Genomic DNA, 23568 nt, shown 5'->3' with positions numbered 1-23568 from the left:
ACTATCCAAATAACCTCCCTTTCCCTTCTACCATCGCTAGCTTCCTTCAGCAAGCTTCTCCTCTGAATATTGATTCCTGTGTTTCCACAATCCCTCCTTATGCCATCATTCTTTCTGCTCCTTTACTTCCATTCCAATATTTTGTTCTACTTCTAACAATCAAGTAAAGGCACTTGATTGTGTACTTCAAGTTAATCTTAGGTATTTTGGCCTCTTTAAGTTTATGCCAAAATGTCTATCCAACTTCATCTTCTCCTTCCCACGATCACCCTCCAAGTTGTTTTTCTATAGTTACATTTCAGCTCCCTGCCCTTTTAAAAAATATTTTAACCACTATTGATATAAATAAAGTACCATCAGAGGGCCTTATGAGAAAAGTTAAGTTTAGCTAGTGACAAGCAATCATATTTAGATCATTGACAGAGGCAGTTCTGTAGACTGAATGGAATATAGGAAAGTGAGCATAGACCCATTGCTTAGTAGGTCATTGGACGTTAGAAAGACACAGATTAAACAAGGACAACCAGCATGGATTTGTTAAGGGAAGGTCATGTCTGTCTAACTTGATTGAATTTTTTGAGGCGGTAACAAGGATGGCCAATGAGAGCAGTGCGTTTTGATGAAGTCTACATAGATTTTAACAAGACTTTTGACAAGGTCCCACATGGCAAGCTGATCAAAAAAGTAAAAGCCCATGGGATGCAAGGCAAAGTGGCAAATTGGATCCAAAATTGGCTCAGTGGCAGGAAGCAAAGGGCAATAATTGACGGGTGTTTTTGAGACTGGAAGGCTGTTTCCAGTGGGGTTCCACAGGGCTCAGTACTCGGTCCCTTGCTTTTTGTAGTATATATTAATGATTTAGACTTAACTGTAGGGGGCATGATAAAGAAATTTGCAGATGATAGAAAAATTGGCCGCGTGGTTGACAGTGAGGAGGAAAGCTTTAGATTGCAGGAAGATATTGATGAACTGGTCAGTTGGGCAGAAAAGTGGAAAATGGAATTCAATCCGGAAAAGTGTGAGGGAATGCATTAGGGGAGGGGCATCATCATCATAGGCAGTCCCTCGGAATCGAGGAAGACTTGCTTCCACTCTAAAAATGAGTCCTTAGGTGGCTGAATAGTCCAATATGAGAGCCACAGTCCCTGTCACAGGTGGGACAGATAGTCGTTGTGGGAAAGGGTGGGTGGGACTGATTGCCGCATGCTCTTTCCGCTGCCTGCGTTTGATTTCTGCATGCTCTCGGCGATGAGACTCGAGGTGCTCAGCGCCCTCCCCGATGCACTTCCTCCACTTAGGGCGGTCTTTGGCCAGGGACTCCCAGATAAGGAAATACACAATAAATGGGAAGATACTGAGAGGTGTGGAGGAACAGAGGGACCTTGGAGTGTATGTCTACAGATTCTTAAAGGTAGTAGGACAGGTCGATAAGGTAGTTAAAATGGCATAAGGAATGCTTTCCTTTATTAGCCAAGGCATAGAATGTAAGAGCAGGAAAGTTATGCTAGAACTATATGCAACACTAGTTAGGCCACAGCTTGAGTACTTCATGCAGTTCTGGTCACCATATTACAGGAAAGATGTGATTGTACTGGAGAGGGTACAAAGGAGATTTACGAGGATGTTGCCAGGACTGAAAAATTTTAGCTATGAGGAAAGATTGGATACGCTGGGTTGGTTTATTTGGAACAGAGGAGGCTGAGGCGAGATTTATTTGAAGAGTATAAAATTATGAGGGGCCTGTTTCCCTAAGTAGTGAGGTCAATAACCAGGGGGCATAGATTTAAAGTAGTTGGTAGAAGGAATAGAGGGGAGATGAGGAAAAAACATTTCTCCCAGAGGAATTCACTGCCTGAAAGGATGCTAGAGGTAGAAACCCTGACCATATTTAAAAAGTACGTGGATGTGCACTTAAAGAGCTATAATCTACAGGGCTACGGTTCTAGTGCTGGAAGGTGAGATTAGGCTAGGGTGGGTAGCTCTTTTTCAACCAACACGGACACAATGGGCCAAAATGCCTCCTTCTGTGTTGTAATTTTCTATGATTCTTTCTATGAATTACAACATTCTCAACCTTTCTCTGCCCAATGAAGCAGTTGAGGCTAGCTCATTCAAGTCACAGATAGATAGATTTTTAACCAATAAGGGAATTAAGGGTTACGGGGAGCGGGCCGGGAAGTGGAGCTGAGTCCACGGCCAGATCAGCCATGAACTTGTTGAATGGCGAAGCAGGCTCGAGGGGCTAGATGGCCTACTCCTGTTCCTAATTCTTATGTTCTTATGTTCTTAATGGTCCAAACCCTACAAGAATGGTAGAACTCTGCTTTAATTTTTTCAATAGTTTAACCTCACCATTTATTGCAGTCTCTTTGGATTGTTTTTCCAGTAGGGTGACTTTCTCCTCCAAATAAACAAGGGCACTGTTCAGCAGCGATACATCTTCCACTGTCATCTTCCACAAGATCATCAGGACAGACACAGCCAGGTACACACTGAGTATTCTCCTTATATCAAAAGAATAAATAGCATTTTTTTCAACTTAGTGTTAAATCCATTCAAAAGCAAACATTGCAGATTTACATTACTTCATAACTATTGATTTTATTAATCATTATTATTCCTCGGCCAAATAATAGATAATTTTTTCAGCAGGAAGAAAAAAATACATAATCTATATATTGCATTGAAATTAATTAGGTTTGTCAGTGTATGTTGGATTTATGGAACAAGACAAAAATGAATAAAAATAGTTACATATTAAAATGGATTAGTATATTTATGATGTAATTGTAGCTACTGTAGGATGCAATGTACAGCCATCAGAGACAGGTTGCACTCTGCCCAGAGAAGCGACACGAGAGTTCTTCTACCTGATCATTAGGAGAGCGTAGATTTGAAAGTCAGTTCTCCACTAACATTGAAAGTCAAGTTTTAGACATTCCCAGACAGTCCAGTGAACTTTTTAAGGTTAGTTTCACACCTATTGCATAACTCAAGTAAAATGCAATCATCTCCGGAGGTGCTCTGAGCTTGCTAGGCTTCAGTTGGAACATAGGCCCAAGTTTCCACAAGAAAAAAAACGGGCGCCCCTCCGAGCTGGGCGCCCGTTTTTCGCGCCTAAAACGGCACCTAAAAAAATCCTCGGTATTCTCCACCGACTTACAGGTCCTGTGGCACTCGGCGCAACCGGCACAAGCTGTGGGGGGGGCGGAGCCAGGTCCCTGCGCTGAAAACAGTGCCGGGACCTCTGCACATGCGCGCTACAGTCGGCATGCAAGTGCAGCAGCTCCAGGCGCCGAACTGTGTGGGAGGGGCCCGAAGCACGCAGCCCCTAGCCCTGGCTGAATGGCCTCACTGGGGCTGCGTGAATGAGGCTCCTCCCTCGGCCAGCTCCTGCTCCTCGCCCGACCAGACCCGATACTCGCTCCCCCCCCCCCCCCCCCGCCGACCAGACCCGACCCGACACCCGCTCCCACCGCCCCGACCGACACCCGAGACCCGCTCCCCCCCCCCGCCCGCCCCGACCCGACACCCGCTCTCCCCCCCCCCCGCCCCGACCCGACACCCGCTCTCCCTCCCCGCCCCGACCCGACACCCGAGACCCGCTCCCCCCCGCGCCGACAGAGACCCGAGACCCACCCTCCCCCCCGCCCCGACCCGAGTCCCGCCCCCCCCCCGACCCGACACCCGCTCCCCCCCCCCGACCCGACACCTGCTCCCACCCCCCCGACCCGACACCCGCTCCCCCCCCGACCCGACACCCGCTCCCCCGACACCCCCCTCCCCTCCTCTCCCCCCCCTCCCTCCCTCTCTCCCTCGCCCCCCTCCCTCTCTCCCTCCCTCCCTCCCTCCCTCTCTCCCTCCCTCTCTCTCTCTCTCTCTCTCCCTCCCTCCCCTCTCTCCCTCTCCCTCCCTCCCTCTCCCTCCCTCCCCCTCTCTCCCTCCCTCCCCCTCCCTCCCTCCCTCCCTCCCCCTCCCTCCCCTCTCTCCCTCTCCCTCCCTCCCCTCTCTCCCTCTCCCTCCCTCCCCTCTCTCCCTCTCTCTCTCTCTCCCTCCCTCCCCTCTCTCCCTCCCTCTCTCTCTCTCCCTCCCTCTCTCGCTCAGCGGCACGAACAGCTGCGGAATTCTCCCTGGCTGAAGCACTTTCACACAGGTAGGAAGATGGTTTATTTAATCTTTTCTTGGCTTATAAATGTTTATTCAGGTTGGATTTATTTGTATAATATTTGTAGAAGTATAAATAAGGATTTATTGTCAAATTTAATGAGTTCCCTTCCCCCCCCACCTCGTTCTGGACGCCTAATTTGTAACCTGCGCCTGATTTTTTAATGTGTAGAACAGGTTTTTTCAGTTCTACAAAAATCTTCACTGGCGCCATTCTACTTTAGTTTGGAGTACGTTTTCACTGTGGAAACTTTCAAATCAGGCGTCAGTGGCCGGACATGCCCCCTTTTGAAGAAAAAATTCTGTTCTAAACTAGAACTGTTCTACCTGACTAGAACTGCAGAAAAAAAAATGTGGAGAATTGCGATTTCTAAAATAGTCCGTTCTCCACCAGTTGCTCCTAAAAATCAGGCGCAAATCATGTGGAAACTTGGGCCCATAGAAACAGGAGTAGGCCATTTAGCCCCTCGAGTCTGTTCCTCCATTCAGTGCGATCATGGCTGATCTGTGATCTAACTCCATATATCTGCCTTTGCCCCATATCCCTTAATACCTTTGATTAACAAAAATCTATCAATCACAGATTTAAAATTAACAATTTGATCTAGCATCAACTGCCGTTTGCAGAAGAGAGTTCCAAGCTTGTACCACATGTGTGTAGAATTGTTTCCTAACTTCACTTCTGAAAGGTCTAGCTCTACTTTTTAGACTATGCCTCCTAGTCCTAGACTCCCCAACCAGCAGAAATTGTTTCTCTCTGTCTACCCTATCAGTTCCCCTTACTATCTTTAAAATTTAAATCAAATTACCCCTTAACCTTCTAAATTCCAGGGAATGCAGCCCTAATTTGTTTAATCTCTCCTCGTAATTTAACCCTTAGATACCAGGTATTATTCTGGTAAATCTACGCTGCACTCCCTCCAAGGTCAATATATGCTTCCTAAGGTATGGTGCCCAGAACTGCTCACAGTACTCCAGGTGTGGTCTAACCCAGGCTTTATATAGCAGTAATATAACTTCTACCCCCTAGTATTCTAGTCCTATAGATATAAAGGCCAGCATTCCATTAATCTATTTGATTATTTTCTGTACCTGTCCATCACATTTTAATGGTCTATGTACAGGGACCCTCAAGTCTCTTTGGACCGCCACTGTTTCTAGCTTTTCACCATTTTGAAAGTACACTGTTCTATCCTTTTTAAGTCCAAAGTGGATGACCTCACCTTTGCCCACACTGAAATCCATTTGCCACAGTTTTGCCCATTCACTTAATCTATTAATAACTCTTTGTAATTTTATGTTTCCATCTACACTGCTTATAATGTTGCCCATCTTTGTGCAAACTTGGATATATGGCTTTCTATGCCATCATCTAAGTTATTAATAAATACAGTGAATAGTTGAGGCTCCAACACTGATTCTTGCAGGACACCATTAGTCACATCCTGCCAAATAGAATACCTGCCCATTATCCCTACTGCTTGTCTCCTGCTGCTCAGCCAATTTCCTAACCAAGTCCAAAGTCAGCTAGGAAATCAGAGCAACAACCTGACTCCCAAGTTACATCACCATTTTCAATGTGCATCCAAAACCATCTCTCATTGACACCAAAGTAGTGTAGAACTATACAGTGAGTGATTCCAATCAAATAATTCACAGTCATTATTCAGTTCCCTTTGGTGTAAATTAAAGCCCGCAAAATAACAAATTAATGAATACACAAATATCACTTACAGATGGGATACTCCGACTTCTGCATTTCTTTTCATTACTCTTTTGATTTAAGATGGTGTTGCTACAATCATAGAATACTTTTCCATTCAGACATCCTAAGAGAGAAAATCCCAATGTTTGTTAAAAAAGATCCATTTTAATTCAGAGTTTAATGTCTATTTATACTGATGGCACTGGAAGAAATAGAAGCAACAGCTCACCTGGACTGGTGGTTGTAGGAACTGTTGGACAGTAAGGTTTCCCATTTTCACAAGTGCTGAATGAAGAAACAGCGTTATATTTTTTCATATATTTCATTATTTACTTAACACTTGTAGAATATGATAAAAGATACTTACCAGGTTCTACCATTCAGAGTAACGCTTTGTCCTCTTTTGATAATCAATTCACCAATATAACACGAGCAGTCCGATTTATCAATACAAGCTCCAGTGTTGTCCATGTACTTTCTCTCAGGACAGCCACAGCCATAAACCGGAACATCCTGAACTCCACAGGTGTAATCGTACTCTGACAGCGATCTACAGGTACGGTTACAGGCTCTCATGTCATTCTCAAAGACCTGAGTGTTGGCGCATGGTTTATCTAGAAAGAAAAATGACACCTTCATTAGTAACACTAATTGTAATGAAATATTAGCAGATCTCTGTGTTTTTGCTGACTGAGAGCTGGAGAATACAGTGTTCTATAAGGAAGTGAATATGATGTGGTGTGGCTGATGGTAAATCAAGGGGTTTAGCATTTGGGATCTGGGGTTTTGATTTGTGGTGATTTGGGTTGTGGTGAGGGACTAGTCTGGGGGTAGCAAGTTGAGCAATAATGGGGCAGTATTGGGTTTGAGAGAAAGATAGTCAAATTTTTAAGAAGAGTGGGTAATTAAAAAAGATAGCTCGTTAATAAGGGGTAGAGAGGTCGTGAATAATTGAGTGGGGGGCAAGGAAATAGTTTGATGGAACTAAAAGTAAACAACACTCACCAAAAGTGTCCGGTATATGTGAGACTTTATACTATTAGATCCTAATAAACATGTTTCTTATTAGACTGGCGGGAAAACAGATGGATAGCAGCTTCCAGCTCTATAACCATCTGAACCACACAGTACTGAAATGAATCTCTCTAAAAAATATTAAACACTCCAGTCATTTCATCTCACACGCGGAATCAGCTTTTACACTGCTGTAAAAGTAAAACAAGAAATGCGCCCCATCACCATTTAATACGGCTAATGATTTTAAAGTTAAAATTATACATTGTCTGTGAACCAGATCATTTTATCATCGTCTCACGAGCACACTAATTACCAATATTACCGCAGTGAAGTTTATATAGCACTCCAAATAGTTAAGCCCATGTAACTGGAAGTGAGATAAGATATTGCCAGTAATTTATTATATTTTATGTCAGAATCTGTTTTGAACAGGTCCTCATCTATTTGTTTTTTTTTGCTATCAGTTCACGCTCAATATGGAGTGGTATCCAGAACAAGCTTTTAAAGAAACCACCTTGTATATGCTGTCAGATAGTTTCATGAACAGCAGAGGTAAAATATCAAGAAAAATGACCTTGATCTGGCCTTCTGCATCTTTCCAGCTACAGATTTCATGGTTTATACTTTATTCTAAATTGGTTTCTACAGCAAGTGGAGAGATGTAAGTTAAGGTAAGCACCATGGAAACCACTGAGATGCAGAGCTTTGGGTACACAAGAGGATAGGAAGCAGGTGGGTCCATATCAAGTTTTCAGCAAATTCTACTGTGGACTTGACCAGAGCACATGAGCTTAAACTATGCAAGAGTAGGAATAGACTGGTGTTAGGCGGTTCTTGTCCCAGCACAGTAGTGTTCCTCTGGAATAAGTTGACGGTTGAAGTGATGGGTGCTGACTCTCTGTATCCCTGCAAGAGGGAGCTGGACCAGTTCTGGACTGGAGCACAGATTGCATCATATAGAAGGTAAATAGTGTTCTAGATAATACATGGTCCAGGTGACCTCCTGGATTGAATTTAGTCGCCTGAGGGGGTCGGAGATGACATTTACACCATATTTTTCTCCCTTATTGGCCCTGGGCTTTTCGTTGATTTTGTGCCTCTCCCAGGAGATTATATAGCTGCGGCGGGAAGCTGGGGCAAGATTTTAGTCATGCTGCTCTGACCATCATTGTGTGGGGCAGGCGGTATGATTTGTAATAAATGAAACAAATCAAATGACATGCTTAGTGCTGCATTGACGGATGTTGTCATTCATTTCCACAGAATTGGCCACTTGAATTATGACCTCAGGAATTACAACTGGATTGTTAGCGTCACAAGCATCATGTGCCACCGTGGCTGGCCAGTTATTTAAACAGGCACAGTCTGAGTTTTACTGGTAGCAGAAATACAGAGGGTTCCCCTTTGCTGAGACGCGTTGTAAGAACACAGAAAAGTAGCGAACGAGAAAAGGCAATTTCTGTTCCTTCCACAATCCATGCACGATGACCTCAATCATGGATAACCCCAAGGTCAGTTGTACTTGTTGTGCATGACGGAAAATACACTGGGGGTGAAATTGGACATGGACTGGGCGCTGAACAGACGGTATCGTACCAACTGCGCTGTGAGCGCTCTGCCCGATATTCGGTCCCATTAACTTCGAGCGTATTAAACAACAGACGACAAATGCAATTCTGCCTGTTCTGCGACCCTGCCCAAGTCTAATTTCACCCCCACTATTCCTGATTTTCTTATTCTATTTTTCTAAAAAAAATCATAACGTACTGCAAATTTCTCTTCTCCAGTTCCTCACGATGACACCATTAGCTGCACACTCATGAACATACGCTCCCAATCCTGCACACAGACAGTCCTCGATGTTCTCACAGCCACAGGTAGCAGCTACACACATCTGGAAAAATAAAACTACTCGTTAAAACAGTTAGATTTCATTAAAATTGACATGTGTAATACAATTCTATTATTAATTTATGTTCACAATGCATATTTATTTAATCTAAATTCACAATGTACAAAAATAATTTAAAACAAATGTCTGTACTTCAGGTTTGTGGTTTGATATTTCTGAATGATTTGTGGTAAACCACTGTTCATTATCCTTTATCGTCTCAACAGAGAGAACTTCAGACATACTGCACCAGTAAATTATTGTGAAACAATATCTATCTGATTGATTTTCCATCACTAAACAAGATTGTGGAGACTTTATGCAACACTTTTATTTATAAAGAAAGACTTAGAAGACTTGCATTTATGTCGCACTTTTTATGACCTAAGAATGTCCCAAAGGACTTTACAGCCAATTAAGTATTTTTGAAATGTAGTCACTGTTGCAATGTAGGAAATGTGACAGCCACTTTGCTCATAGCAAGGTCCCAAAACAATACCATAAATGTCCAAATCATCGTTTTTAGTGATGTTGGTTGTGGGCCAGGACACCGGAGTCCCCTGCACTTCTTTGAAACATCCATCTGAGAGGGCAGGCGGGGTCTCGGTTTAATGTCTCATCCAAAATACGGCACCTCTGACAGTGCAGCACTCCTTCAGTACTGCACTGAGGTATCAGCCTAGATTATGGCTCGAGTCTCTGGAGTGGGACTTGAAGCTACCACCTTCTGACTCAGGCAAGAGTGCTACAAGTGAGCCATGTCAAATATAGTTTACACAGTTTATAATGTTTAACCAGGATTCTTACTTGATAATATTTCAAATAATCCACTGCAGAATGGCACACGGAGAAAGCACCAGTCGGATCTTTCAACTGGGAACAATGTTGTTTGGCGAAATTTTCTGTAATCAAATTTCAAGATGCGATTATTTTTTAATGGTTCAATTCAAATGTCTGTCTCCCAGCAAAAGCTATCAGAACATATTAAAATGTATATGGAATGGCCTAGCAAGCCCCACTCAGTTGTACCAAACCACTAAAAAAAAGACCTTCACTACACAGACTGCAACAGTTTAAGAAGGCAGCTCACCACCACCTTCTCGAGGGCAAATAGGGATGAGCAATAAATGCTGACCTTGCCAGCGACGCCCATATCCCATGATGAACTAAAAAAAAAGGTAATCTATGTGGTATAAATGCTGCAGAGTAAGAAGATTAAATGTGGCAACTTGCCTCATTACTACCAGCAAAACATAGCAATGCATGACGAGTAAGTGACCTCAAGGTTTGAGAAGACTTGGTAAATAGTGACTAATTTGGCTCATGTTGAAAATAGATTACAAAAGGAGTTAAAGACAAATGAGCTGGACTGGAAATGTCATTGGTATGAAAGGAGAGCTAGCCCAAATTAATTGTTTAATAAATGCCAGATCAAACTGCAAACCAGCATTGGGTAATGTTTAAATTGGGGCCAGAAGATGCGTGGGCCCAGGGGCAGCACGGGCCAGCCCACACTACGATTGTGTGTGCACTATGTCCGTGCAGCAAAGCAGGTCTCCAGTCGTTTTGGTTAATCCTTGTCACTGGACCAAGACCTAGCTCTGTCAAGCCCGTGTGGTGGCTGGTGTGCAACGGTCACCACACGTTAAAAAAATCTATGCACAAGCATTTTTCACCCTTCAGGATGTAGTTCGGGATCTGGACTATTAGGTCCTTCACTGAAACACCTGTGAACACATCCCTTTTTGGCGTGGAAGCAAGTCATCCTCGATACGAGAGACCGCCTATGAATATGAATGAATGGTTAAATGGATAAGATACAGATTAAATACATTCCAGCGAGGAGTAACCGGATGTGTCAAAAGATAGGGTTTGATTGCTAAATAGAGAAATTAAAGCAAAAGTGACACATATAATAAATATAGGAGAAAAGTCAGAGCAAAATTGTGAGAAATATAAAACATATAGAAAGAATGCAAAACGGGAGATTAGGAAGGCAAAAAGGGAGTATGAAAGAAAGTGGCGGTAAACATAAAATGAAATATTAAGACTTTTATAACCATTTTGAAAATAAACGGATAGTCAAAGAAAGTGTGGCCATCTTGTATTAGAGAGTGAAGGATTGGCAGAGATGTTTAATAGGTATTTTACTTCAGTTTTTACAGAGAATGGTGAAAGCACAACTATAGGGCCTATAAATTTAGCCCCACACTGGCCATTTTTCAGGCACTAACCGGCTGACTAAGCCCCAATATGGCGGGTAGGAAGGGCGTGCACATTACTGGATGGGACTGCGATAGCTGTCATATTGCGAAAGAAGAAAAAAAATTGGCATCCGGTGCATATGCTGAAACAGGCATTAAGTCATTTATATTTTCAAATAAGGGGCTTAACGCCTGTTTGAGGCTCCACTGCAAGATTGTTTTATCCTGAGGCAGCCGGTGCCAGCGCAGGCTGGACTCAGAAAAAACAGACCTTGGGACTGCCTGTTACGAACTGTGGCAGAGGTAAGAGGACAGTTTTCTGAATTACCATTTTCTGAACTGACACAAGGAGAAGGTATTTTTGCTTCAGAACAACTGTCGTCGGCCTTCCAGGAATTAGCAAAAGTGATGGGTGTGCCCTCCACGATACCCTGTGCAGACAGGAAGTCATCCTCTGCATCGTCATTGAAGGTGCCACACAAACCTGAGGGAAAAGAACAATCCAGGTCATCACAAGACAGCAGTTACCTCAGGTTTACTCTCGCCGGTGAAGAGAAAAAACGCTTACATACAGAACCATGAAATATTAGACAACATTGAATTGGGAGATAGGGAAATGATGACATGATACATCTTTGCTCATCTCACCTTGTGGAGTTATATTATTGAATTTAATTTTCAGATATGCCAAGGCTTTTTATATATATTTGTATTCAACATGACAGTGTTCCTGTACACCTGATTTGAAAAATCATTTATAGTTATGATATTATATAGAGTTGTCCCTTTGTAACTTCCTGCTCCCATCCATGATGTAAAGCCGGACAGAGAGTAGAGACAGCAGGAATGGTCACAAAATTGGTTGCAAACAACCAGTGGGGGCAGAGCAACAGAATGTAGAATAGGCCATGGGCGGGAGAGGCTGAGCAGGGTAACCAGTGAGAGCTGCTGAAACAGTGACGGTTATGGGAAAGTAAAGCCTCAGAGTAAACTGCAACCTGGCTAAAACCCAGTGGGGTGGGGCAAGAAGAGGCATGGCAAGGTAACGAGCGAGAGAGTTACTATTCATAGCAAAGAGAAGGTGTGAGAGGAAATCTTACATCTGCAGGCACAGCTTGTACATAAAAACATTATTTCCTAGCCATGGCTTATACAATGTTATTTATGTTATTTATAGTTACATTTCTAAAGTTACAGCAATTTAATGAAGAGAAAGGTAGAGTTAGTTGGGGCAATAGATATTCACTGCAGTACCTGCTGAGCAACTGAGACATGCAAAACTGAGATGTTACAGGACACTGGTGGAGGGGTAATTACAGTGTGACAAGTTTGTGTCGGGTTTTACAAAGATAAATGTGGACATAGGACCTTGGAAGGAACGGACAAGAAAACATGGCAACTGAAAGTAAGGTTTTATAGACAGGAAGTACACATAGACATAAGGATTTTCAATCAGACACAGATAACAGAAATCTGTCGCCCATGAGCATGAACTCTCTCAGTTTGCCAACAGAGGCTGCCATGCGTGTCTGAAGGCTTACTCCTGAACAAACGACATGGAGCGTATGGAACCCTTCCTTTCTCCGCCATTCACCTTGGGCTGGATTTTCACGTGGAAGGTGGGTTGGGGCGGGGGGTGGCTCCGATGCAGGCAGGAAACCCAGGAGAGTGGGTTTCCTGCCGACTTTAATGGCAGGGCCTGGTTTGAATGGGAAGCCTCTGTTTAACATGCGCAGCCAACCAGGTTGAGCGGCTGACTGGCTCCGGGCGGGTAGGCCTGTGGCACTAGGCCACACAGAGGAGGGAGGGAGGGAGGGATCAGGTGGGGGGGGGGCGTTGCTAGTATCCAGGGAACCACGGGAGGTGGGGGGGGTGGGGAAGAGGTGAGGTTGATCATGGCTGTCTTGGGATTGGGGGTGGAGGAAAGAAGATAGCAGCTGTCAAGGGACCTGGGGGGTGGTTGGGGGAGGGAAGAAGGTCACAACCATCAAGAAATGGGGGTGGGGGGGGGGGGATGTGGTGGCAGTGGCAGGGAAGAAGATGCAGAAGATCGGAGCTGGCCACCAGAGGATCATGACCAGCATCTTGCTGATCTACAGGGTGGAGGGAAGGGGTCCGGGAATGTGATCGGAGGCCTCGCGAGGAGGTCTCCAATTGTGGGGTGGTAAAGCAGGGACCCTAGATCCAGGAGGTAGGTGTAAAGCCACGTACCTCCTGGATGCAACAGTCCCACATTGCTGTAACTGCCGGGATTTAGGAAGTGTGTAAAACCTGTCCACATGTGGAACCACTTCAAATCTAAGGCATGCAATTGCCTTTGAATATTGTGAATACATTTGTACAAAAGTGTACCTCTTTCTTATCCATACCTTTGGTGCTTCCTTTTGCAGCTACTGGCAGTGAGATGTAAAGCTGCATAACAGGAGATATCTGCACTTGCATTTTCAGTCCAAATGTCGTTGCAACTTGAATGTATATTAAGGACTGCTGAAATACTATTATTTCGCCTGTTCAAAGAAAGAAAGTAACTGGTTCAATTCAATATTAACCATTTATTTAGTTATCTTATAGAACAGAACAAAACATTCTTTACCTGTTCTCAGAGGAAATGCAACTTTGCGTCCATCAAAATATACACTGCCATCATTGCTGAACATGCAAGTGGTCTATAAAACAAAGATGAGTGCTTATATCATTTCAGAGAACATAGTGACAGAACTAAAGTATAGAAACGAATGGCTTTACAAATTCTCACCAGATTCTTAGTTAAGGTAACTCGCTGCAAACATGTCTGTTTAAATGCTGCTTGGCACTGGCGGAGCTCTACCTTGATGGTCCAGTCCTCTGTCTGTTTTAGGTGTGGGGGTGGGGAAAGAGGTTAAAAAACTAGAATTTTAAAACTCAGAATTCTGAAACAGATATGATTATGCTCATCGATTTATAGTCACAAACTTATTTCAAACAGTTAATATGATCAAGCCTCACGTACAAAAACAGCGTAGTACGAACAATCTCCGACCATACTGTAGTAAGTGTTGTCGAATGTTGTCAGATAGGTTCCTTCTTCAATTGTACATCTCCCAGGACAGCTGTGATAGGAGCATGACCACTTTCCGCTTTTGCAAATGCTGTGAAGAAAAAAAGGAACCATAACCAGATAACAGTATTTCCACAAAAAGCCCCCAGAAAATTCCAGTGGTAGAAGGTAAACGATGTGCAATGATCAAACCATACCATGACTGGCACGAAGTGTTTCTGATCTCTCCAGATTGATAAATGTCTCCACTGTATTCACAAGGACATTCCCTTTTGCTGATGCATCTGTTGGTGCCTCTTACATTATCAAGAACGTTGCCTTAAAATAATAAAAATGAATATGGAACTACATTTATTCACAAGACAAAGTACATGGCTTTTATTTCAAGTGACAGAACACTCTGTGACATTCTTATTCAGATATTACTTCAATAATACACGATTTTTACAGAAAATATATGTATTGCTGCTTGCAGTATCCATTAAATAAAAGACACCCCAATTCCCGTACTTTTCACAATGTTGCGTCCTTTCTGCATCCTAATTACCATCCCCCGCCTGTGCACGTGAGCAAATGCCTGCTGCCAAGCCAGATCTTGAAATACCAGCACTGGACTTTCAGTGAGAATGGCCTGAATTGTTTCACCCATTGATTTTCCATCCATTCCTTTGCCAGAGTGGCCCATTTCCGATTGGCACTCCCTCTAAAAGCTCAGGAAAGACCATGGTGCTATTATGTTGAGAATCACAAGTGAAATTCTGCACTGGGTCACAGTAAAATTACTAGACCACTGGGTTGAGTTTACTGGGTGGTTTTTCCTCTGCTATCCCACTCAAAATCAAGTGGGATAATGCTAAAAATGCAGCAAAGTTTGGGTCATAAGGCCTACCACTAACTTACTGGCCTGACCTCTCTCTTCCCCCCCACCCTCGATGCGATTTACGCTGACCACCATCTGTCATGCCCGCTCCCACCATCCCGACTGCATACAAAACGTGCAGGCTGCCTGGCTGGCCTCCCACATTCTGAACTCGGCTGTTGATATCCTAACTCTCACCATGTCCCTTTCACCCATCACCCCTGTGCTCGCTGACCTACATTGGCTCACGGTTAAGCAACACCTCGATTTCAAAAATGTTATCATTGTTTTCAAAACCCTCCATAGCCTCGCCCCTCCCTATCTCTGTAATCTCCTTCAGCCCCACAACCCCCGAGATGTCTGCGCTCCTCTAATTCTGCCCTCTTGAGCATCCCTGATTATAATCGCTCAACCATTGGTGTCTGTGCCTTCTGTTGCCTAGGCCCCAAACTCTGGAACTCCCTGCCTAAACCTCTCCACCTCTCTATATCTCTTTCCTTCTTTAAGACCCTCCTTAAACCTACCTCTTTGACCAAGCTTTTGGTCATCTGCCCTAATTTCTCCTTATGTAGCTCAGTGTCAAAGTTTTTGTTTCATAATACTCCTGTGAAGCGCATTGGGCCGTTTCACTATGTTAAAGGCACTATATAAATACACGTTGTTGTTGTTGTTGTTGCAGCCTTAAAATCTAATTACCTTCTGGACAATCACAAGTATTCACACACTGATCGCACTGTTGTTGAGGATTTGGATCGGTACAGGTTGGAATACAGGCAGGACCACACTCCTTGAAAATCTGATCCCCAGGACAGGTGGGCTGTGCTGAGAAGGAAAAGTTGTTGATTTTATCATTTTGATCATTGAAATGCTGTTGAATTACAAAATATAAACACAATGGCCCAGAATCTTGGTCCGGATGACAGCGAGCTGGCAGAGTTCGCACTTCAGGATTTGATGCAGGCGGGAATCCTGAAGTTGCAGTCTGTCATTCACTGGTCCGAAACAGGCTGCGCTGTGTTCCCAACCCTTCCTCCAGAGCCGGCAGTCAGTGTAATCACCCAAATCAGTGAAACTGATGAAAACTTCGGCTCTTTGGCAGTATGTTAAGTAAGTTAAGTAAGTTAACTTCATCACTAAAAATTAAACCCCAAGGAATTAGGTGTAGCTGGGGCTTTAACAGCTTATTGACCGCTAAACAAAGATTATGGGCCTGAAAAACTCATTTTAATTTTATGCAGTGTCAAATTTATCCATTTTAATAAAAATTAAAATATTAACAAACTTAAAAAAAAACATTGTTTTCAAGTGTTTTCATCTTTATTTCAGGTTTACCTTTTCCCCATGTGAGAGCCCCAATCTTTGTTTTGTTCTCTATAACGTTTTGAAAAAGTTAGAATTTTAAGAGCTTACCCACTTCCTGGTTTGCTGTCTGTGAGATTACTGCCTTTTGATTGGCTGCTTAGACAGCCTGTTGACATCACAGTAGCTCTCACCAGGGAATCCCCACTAAAATTTGTTGATTTGAATTATTCGTCAGAAAACCCAAACTTCGACACAGAGATTGCGAGATGTTTGTGGGAAGCTTATTTCGGGGCCAATGGCAAACGCCTTCACTTCGCCCGCTGACCGCAAGTTCCAGGCCATTAAATCATGTTTTATTTGAAGTAAAAATTGTTATTTTTGTTATCTCCAATAGGAAGAAAACTACTTACTACACTTTGTGTGTGTCCTCCAGTTTTCCCGCATATTATCTTTATTACATTGCCGTGCAATTTCGGCAAACGTGGCACATTTACACCCTGGTACTTTACAGCTGCAAACATCTGCGTTACACATTTTCCAGTATTGTCCAATCACAGTGTTTCCAAAACATGACAAGAACAGCTCTGAAATTGCTTCACATTGCTGAGAATGAAAAATCATAACAAGAGAAATTATGTTATTAAAATAAAGTCCCATTTATTTGTTAAACACTAAAAAGATGTGTACAATCTGATCTAAATATTACATAATGTGATCTAGTGAGTTCATTTTCACCAACAGTTGATAAGTTCTATGCAAGAATTAGGACAGAAATACCGTGTAGACAGGAAAGGATGTGGGGAATCAGAATGCCGGGGAGAGGGAGAAATTCACCATCATTTCACCCAGTTTTTGGGTGAAAAATGAAGGATAGGGGGATGAATATTTAGCTCGAGATCTCCAATGCCCGATCACGCCCCAGAAGTGCATTAGCTACCAAATTGGAAGCCGGTGATTTCTAGGTGTGCACAGCGCCTGGGCGTTAGGCACACTGCGTATGAAACCCAACCAAATTACAGCATTATTTAGACAAAGATTATGATCCCAAATTTCCATGGGGGTTTCACCAGTCTCCCTCCTAGCTTCAGCAGGAGACCAGCAGAAATCCCAGGTAAATGGTGGCTACCCAATTATGTCATACCCAGCATGGTAGATGCAGCACAATGTGGATAAGTGTGAGGTTATCCACTTTGGTGGCAAAAACAGGAAGGCAGATTATTATCTGAATGGTGACAGATTAGTAAAAGGGGAGGTGCAATGAGATCTGGGTGTCATGGTACATCAGTCATTGAAAGTTGGCATGCAGGTACAGAAGGCAGTAAAAAAAGCAAATGGCATGTTGGCCTTTGTAGTGAGGGGATTTGAGTATAGGAGCAGGGAGCTCTTGCTGCAGTTGTACAGGGTCTTGGTGAGACCACACCTTGAGTATTGTGTGCAGTTTTGGTCTCCTAATCTGAGGAAGGACATTCTTGCTATTGAGGGAGTGCAGCGAAGGTTCACCAGACTGATTCCCATGATGGCAGGACTGACATATGAAGAAAGACTGGATCGACTAGGCTTATGTTCACTAGAATTTAGAAGAATGAGATGGGATCTCATAGAAGCATATAAAATTCTGACGGGATTGGACAGATTAGAGGCAGGAAGAATGTTCCCGATGTTGGGGAAGTCCAGAGCCATGGGTCACAGTCTAAGGATAAGGGGTAAGCCATATAGGACCGAGATGAGGAGAAACTTCTTCACTCAGAGAATTGTGAATCTATGGAATTCTCTACCACAGAAAGTTGTTGAGGCCATTTCGTTAGATATATTCAAAGGGAGTTAGGTGTGGCCCTTAAGGCTAAATGGATCAGGGGATATGGAGAGAAGGCAGGATTTGGGTACTGAAGTTGCATGATCAGCCATGATCATATTGAATGGTGGTGCAGGCTCAAAGGGCCGAATGGCCTGCTCCTGCACCTATTTTCTATGCTTCTATGTTTCTATGTCTCTGCCATAGCTAAAGGTTTCCCGGTTGCCCTGTACGAGGTGGAACTTCTGACCATCCATTAAATGATGGGCTGGGATTATAGCCAGGGACAGGGACTCCTTGGGCTGAATGTTAATGGGGAAGGAGGGTCGGAGAGATGGGGGGGCTCCAAAGTGGTCAAAAAACCTGGGAGAACGGGATACCCGCAGGCCCTGCAAACATTAACGGCAGGGCCTGATTTGAATGGGAAGCCTCTGTGTAACACCCGCAGGCAACCAGATTGAGAGGCTGGCTGGTTATGGATGGAGAGGCCTGCGGCACTAGGTCGCACAGAGGAGGGAGGGAGGCATCGCTTGGGGTCGTGCCAGGAGAAGATCGAGGGGTCAAGGGTCAGGGGTTGGGGGCCAGGAGAAGCTGGGGGCAGGGAGAAGCTCGGGGTGGGGGTCCGAAGACGATCGGGGCCAGAAGAAGCTGAGGGGGTGGAGCAGCTTGTAGGTAAAATCAGAGGCCTAGAGGGGAAATCCGAAGCCTCGTTGGGAGGTGAGGGGAGGGGAGGCAGCGGGAGGGTTAGCAGGGACTGTGGATTCAGGAGGTTAGTGTAAAGGCACTTACCTCCTGGATGCAGCAGTCCTCGCCTTGCTGTAGCTGGCGAGTTTGCAAGGTGTGCAAAACCCAACCAGCTAAAGAAGAGACTTCCAGCTTTATAATAATAGTTAAAAAGAAGACCCACCGCTGCCCTCCCTCCCTCTCCACTCCCCCCCACCCCGTCCGGCCTCCGTTAAAACCGGAAGTGGGTGGGTTGAAGGTGGGTTCAGGTCGGGATTCAGATTTTTAACATTTTAACTACCGGCACGCCCCCAAACCACCCATTTTTTAGGTTAAAATTCCTTAAGTCAGAGTTGTTGCTCCTGATGCTCACTGAGAACCTTACATTATCGTGATACTGCTACATCAAGAGATGTAAGGGGTATCACCCTCCACAAGGACACAAGTGGGCCCCACGAGTAAAGTCCAGGCCAGGCAAACAACCTGGTTTCCAATGGACCTCCCCCTCCGCCACCCAAGGTTAAAAAGATTTCAATCCTGAATTCTCCCTTTCCTCGGAGGCCAAATGGAGCATTCCCAGGATGGAGGGGGAAGCTGGCCAACTCCCACGAACGAGTGGGCAGTCCACACATCAGCTGACATGGGGCAGACGGGTGCCAAAGATGCGCCACAAGTTCCAATTGCACCTGCTACCCCCATGCAAATGAGGCACGTGCCTAGTAACCCTGCAAACTACCGCAGGCATCAGTGTTAAAGGGCACTGCTTGGCATGATCCCGGAACAACTGTCAGGCTGTCAACCATTTGGGGTCTTTATATTTTACTGTATATTTAAATACTTTCATGCAGCATTTTGTTTGCATGAGTATTTAGAAAAGTAAGAATTTGGGTGAGGCTGCTAACTCAAATTTTACCTCAACATTTTTTTATTTGTTCATGGGACGTGGGATGGGTCACTGGGAAGGCCAGCATATATTGCCCATCCCTAATTGATCTTGAATAACTGAGTGGCTTGCAAGGCCATTTCAGAGGGAAGTTAAGAGAATCTGCCAAAACACATGCGTTTCAGCTCACATTCTGCTGTAACTATCTTCAGAGTTTTTTTACTTTTAGGTTATGTTGCTGATGCAATAGCAGAGTGATAGTGGAGGACTCCATCTCAGAAGGAGTGGAACTCTCGAGAAAAGCTCTGCCTGATAAAGCTTGTGTCCCATCAGCTGATAATTGCACAGAATTTACAGCACAGAAACAGGCCATTCGGCCCAACGGTCTGTGCTGGTATTTATGCTCCACATAAGCCCCCTCCCACCCTACTTCATCTCACCCTCTCTGTATATCCCTCTAGTCCCTTTCTCTCTCGTGTACTTATCTAGCTTCCCCTTAAAGGCATCTGTGCTATTTAACTCAACTTTTTTTATTTGTTCATGGGAGTGGGATGCGTCACTGGCAAGGCCAACATATATTTCCCATTCCTAATTGGCCTTGAATAACTGAGTGGCTTGCAAGGCCAGGGCAGTTGGAGTCAATCACATTGCTGTAGGTCTGGTCACATATAGGCCAGACTGGGTAAGAACAGCAGATTTCCTTTACATTAGTGAACCGGATGGGTTTATTATGACAATCTGGTAGCTTCATCACTGATACTATCTGTTTATTCCAGATTTATTTAATTGAATTGTAATTCCACAGCTGCCGTGGTGGGATTTGAACTCACGTCTCCGGATCATTAGGCCACTATGCTACCATTCCCTGGATTGTTACTACTCAAGTGGCAACGAGTTCCACATTCTAACCATTCTCTGGGTAAAGAAATTTCTCCTGAATTCCCTATTGAATTTAGTGACCGTCTTACATTTATGGCCCCTAGTTTTCGATTCCATCACAAGTGGAAACATCTTCTCTCTGTCAACCCTATGAAGCCCCTTCATAATTTTAAAGCCTTGTATTAGGTCATCCCTCCTCAGCCTTCTCTTTTCCAGAGAAAAGAGACCCAGCCTGTTCAATCTTTCCTGATAGTTGCAGCCTCTCAGTTCTGGTATCATCCTTGTAAATCTTGTTTGCGACTTCTCCAGTGCCTCTAGATTCTTCTTATGGAGACTAGGGCTGTACACAGTACTCTGTAATGAAGTCCACTCATGTTCACAGCCCAGACTTTCATGTCTTCCAAGATGAAGCATTTAGACAATAATGCAATGCAACACTTAGTGGCATTCGCAAAGGTTTATGGGGAAACAATGGGGGGAATTTTAACCCCCCAAAATTGGTGCCTTTGAATCCGGTGGATTGTTAAAAGAAATTTTAAAATCACAAACCTGAGCCCAACCTGCCTCCAACCCACCCACTTCCAGTTTTAATGGCAGCTGGATGTGGATAGGCAACCAACCCGCTGTCAGGAGGTAGGTTGGTCATTTAAATAAAATAATGAGGCTTCATGCCTCAGATTTAACCTCTCCTCCAGGTTTAATCTTGGCCAGCAGGTTTTCCCAGGCCTCAGGAAACCTGGCAGCTAATGGGAGCCAAGAAAGAAGTAAGTGCCTTTACAGCACTGCTTGTGGGCCAAGAGCAGAGCCAAGAAGAGCAGGATCCCCACCCCGGTCCCAAGTTTACCTGCTTACCTGCCCGACACCACAGCATCCGCCCCCCCCCCCCCCCCACCTCCCAACTGGGACCGGCAACCACCTCCTCCTAGATCCAGAACCCCCCACCACCCCCCACTCTCATGCTGCCACTAACCCAGTTGCAGGCTGTCTGGGCTGTGACCATCAGTGGACTTCATTACAGAGTACTGTGTACAGTCCTGCCTCCTGGCCTACGGCTTTCTCCGGAGTGTTCCCCACCTGACAGGGAGCCAAGCCGATCAATCAGGCTCGCTTCCAGGCAGGGAACCTGCTGGAAAAAAAGGAGTCAAATGTGCACAGTGTGTGGGGTGACCAAAGCTCCCCCCCACCCCCTGGCTCACAAAACCTGCCTGAGTCAAGATCGGGGCCAATGTGTCGCGGAAAGAAATCTAAAGCTTTTAATTTTTATTATTGTAACCTTCATATACTGCTAATTCTTTGACTTAGGGAACTTTGTCAATGTCACAGATTTATGTAGATTCTGCTAGATCTCCTGCTCTTTGTTGGACATCTCAAATTGCAAATGATGGAGAACATGAACGAGTTCAAGTTGTGAAAGAGCCACTACTGCCTGGGAGAATAGTTTGTTCCCTGATAACATCACCACTCCTAAGGGTTATCAGGGAACAAACTATTCCAAAGAGCGATTACCTTTCATCAGAGCTGACCAGTTCTGACGAAAGGTCATTGATCTGAAACGATAACTCTGTTTCTCTCTCCACAGATGCTGCCTGACCTGCTGAGTAATTTCAGCATTTTCTGTTTTTATTTCAGATTCCAGTATCCGCAGTATTTTGCTTTTGCATTCCAAAGAGCCACTGTTGATACAGAGAGGAATTGAGGATTACAGTTGGGTGTGTTATGGATTATGATAACCAGAATCTAAATAAGCAAATCAATCACAATTTGAGACCTGTCGGACTGACATAAACTTACGCCATTGAAATCTAGCATTAAGAGTTCGGGATTTTGACACCTGCAAAATTTTCTACGAGATTAGGGCTATTATGACCCAAAGGAGTTTGAATTGTCTGATATGGATGTGCGGGCTGAGGCCTAAATAACGTTTTTAATAATTGACATTTTTCTAAAAGATTTGGAGTTTGAACTTCAATTAATGAATGATCACAAGTAGGTTCAAGATAAAGTCTCTTCATTTCTTTTTTAGATATGAACTAATGTTAATCAATATTTCAGTCATGCTTATAGATTTGAATTCCACTGCGTTGAGTTTTGATGTGTTTTATTGTGCATTTTGTTTCTGTGCTTTGTACACCTCAGCCATCATGATGTCAGACCTTAAATCTGTCATATTCAATTCCAAAGGTGTTGAGTGGGGAAGTGGAACTTTTCAGGTCATTAGAACTCATCATGTGGCGAAGTACAGGAAGTCCAAAAGTTGTCTCTAATTAATCTGCAGACAAGTTGCATCCATTCTGATAGAAATGCAGGAATCCAGAGAGGGCACCAGAAAGAATGTGAGAACAGAAAGCACGGGAATGACAATGCCATGCTGTTACAATAAGGATGTTCTCTGAAGTCTACTAAAGCTAGACTTATAAGATTTGCAAAAGAGTGATACTAAAATGATGCCCATCAGCAGTTCTTCTGCGTTTACAAGGCTCTTTGCCTCCAATCTCCTGTATGGCAATGAAAGGCCAATTCAGAAAACTGAAGACCCAGAGGCCGAAATTCACCCCCACCAGAAACAGGTCGCACCTACGGCGGCCCATCTTGTGAAATTCAGCTCTTTGTCTATTTTTGCGAGTGGGACAGAAGTTGGTCATAATGGGGGCGGAATTAGAGGCTGAACGGAGTCTCCGCCGCTGTCAGCCATCAGCGCCGGGCTGGTGATGTTATCGCGCCGGCGCGTCAACACGTCTCTCCCCTTCAGTTAAAGGGGAGTGCCGCTGCGAGCTCTGCAGATGTTTAGGTTAGGTCCATCGGGTCACCCAGGAGGGTTTCGGCTAGGCCAGCGGCCTGGCACCCCAAGAGGGAGTGGCAGGCTGTCTATTGGCGGCCCGGCAGAACACGGAGGAATAATTGTCGGGCCGACCTATCAGTCGGACGACAAAAAAAATAAGATGCCGGCCGCGGCATTGCGCCCTCCCCTTTAATGGCGACCACAGCGCCATTTCAAACCCAGTGCACCGACAGAAAAAACTGTCGGGGGCACCAAAGGGTGGCCGGAAGACTTTTGAAGCTGAATTTAGCCTCCGGGGCGGGACATCGCGGTGCGCACTTTGATGATGCACTT

General features: G+C 44.4%; 1 protein-coding gene across 14 annotated transcripts in view; it reads right to left on the bottom strand.

Annotated features, from left to right (window-relative positions):
* The window catches only part of LOC139278563 (mucin-2-like), a 188963-nt gene that overhangs the window by 144681 nt on the left and 20714 nt on the right, over positions 1-23568 (bottom strand). For all 14 annotated transcript variants that reach the window (XM_070897470.1, XM_070897479.1, XM_070897474.1 and 11 more), the window contains exons 7-20: positions 16590-16782; positions 15574-15699; positions 14216-14336; positions 13971-14109; positions 13737-13829; positions 13575-13647; positions 13351-13488; positions 11310-11465; positions 9585-9679; positions 8654-8780; positions 6237-6483; positions 6099-6154; positions 5899-5993; positions 2353-2504 (exon numbers count right to left, since the gene is read on the bottom strand). In XM_070897470.1, the coding sequence (XP_070753571.1) occupies positions 2353-2504; positions 5899-5993; positions 6099-6154; positions 6237-6483; positions 8654-8780; positions 9585-9679; positions 11310-11465; positions 13351-13488; positions 13575-13647; positions 13737-13829; positions 13971-14109; positions 14216-14336; positions 15574-15699; positions 16590-16782 (1811 nt within the window). The remainder of the gene's footprint in view (positions 1-2352; positions 2505-5898; positions 5994-6098; positions 6155-6236; positions 6484-8653; positions 8781-9584; positions 9680-11309; positions 11466-13350; positions 13489-13574; positions 13648-13736; positions 13830-13970; positions 14110-14215; positions 14337-15573; positions 15700-16589; positions 16783-23568) is intronic.

Source organism: Pristiophorus japonicus, chromosome 13 (genome assembly GCF_044704955.1).
Source record: "Pristiophorus japonicus isolate sPriJap1 chromosome 13, sPriJap1.hap1, whole genome shotgun sequence".
Classification (NCBI taxonomy): Eukaryota; Metazoa; Chordata; class Chondrichthyes; family Pristiophoridae; genus Pristiophorus; species Pristiophorus japonicus.
Note: the sequence above shows the minus strand (reverse complement) of the source record. Positions and strands in the feature narration are given on the sequence as shown.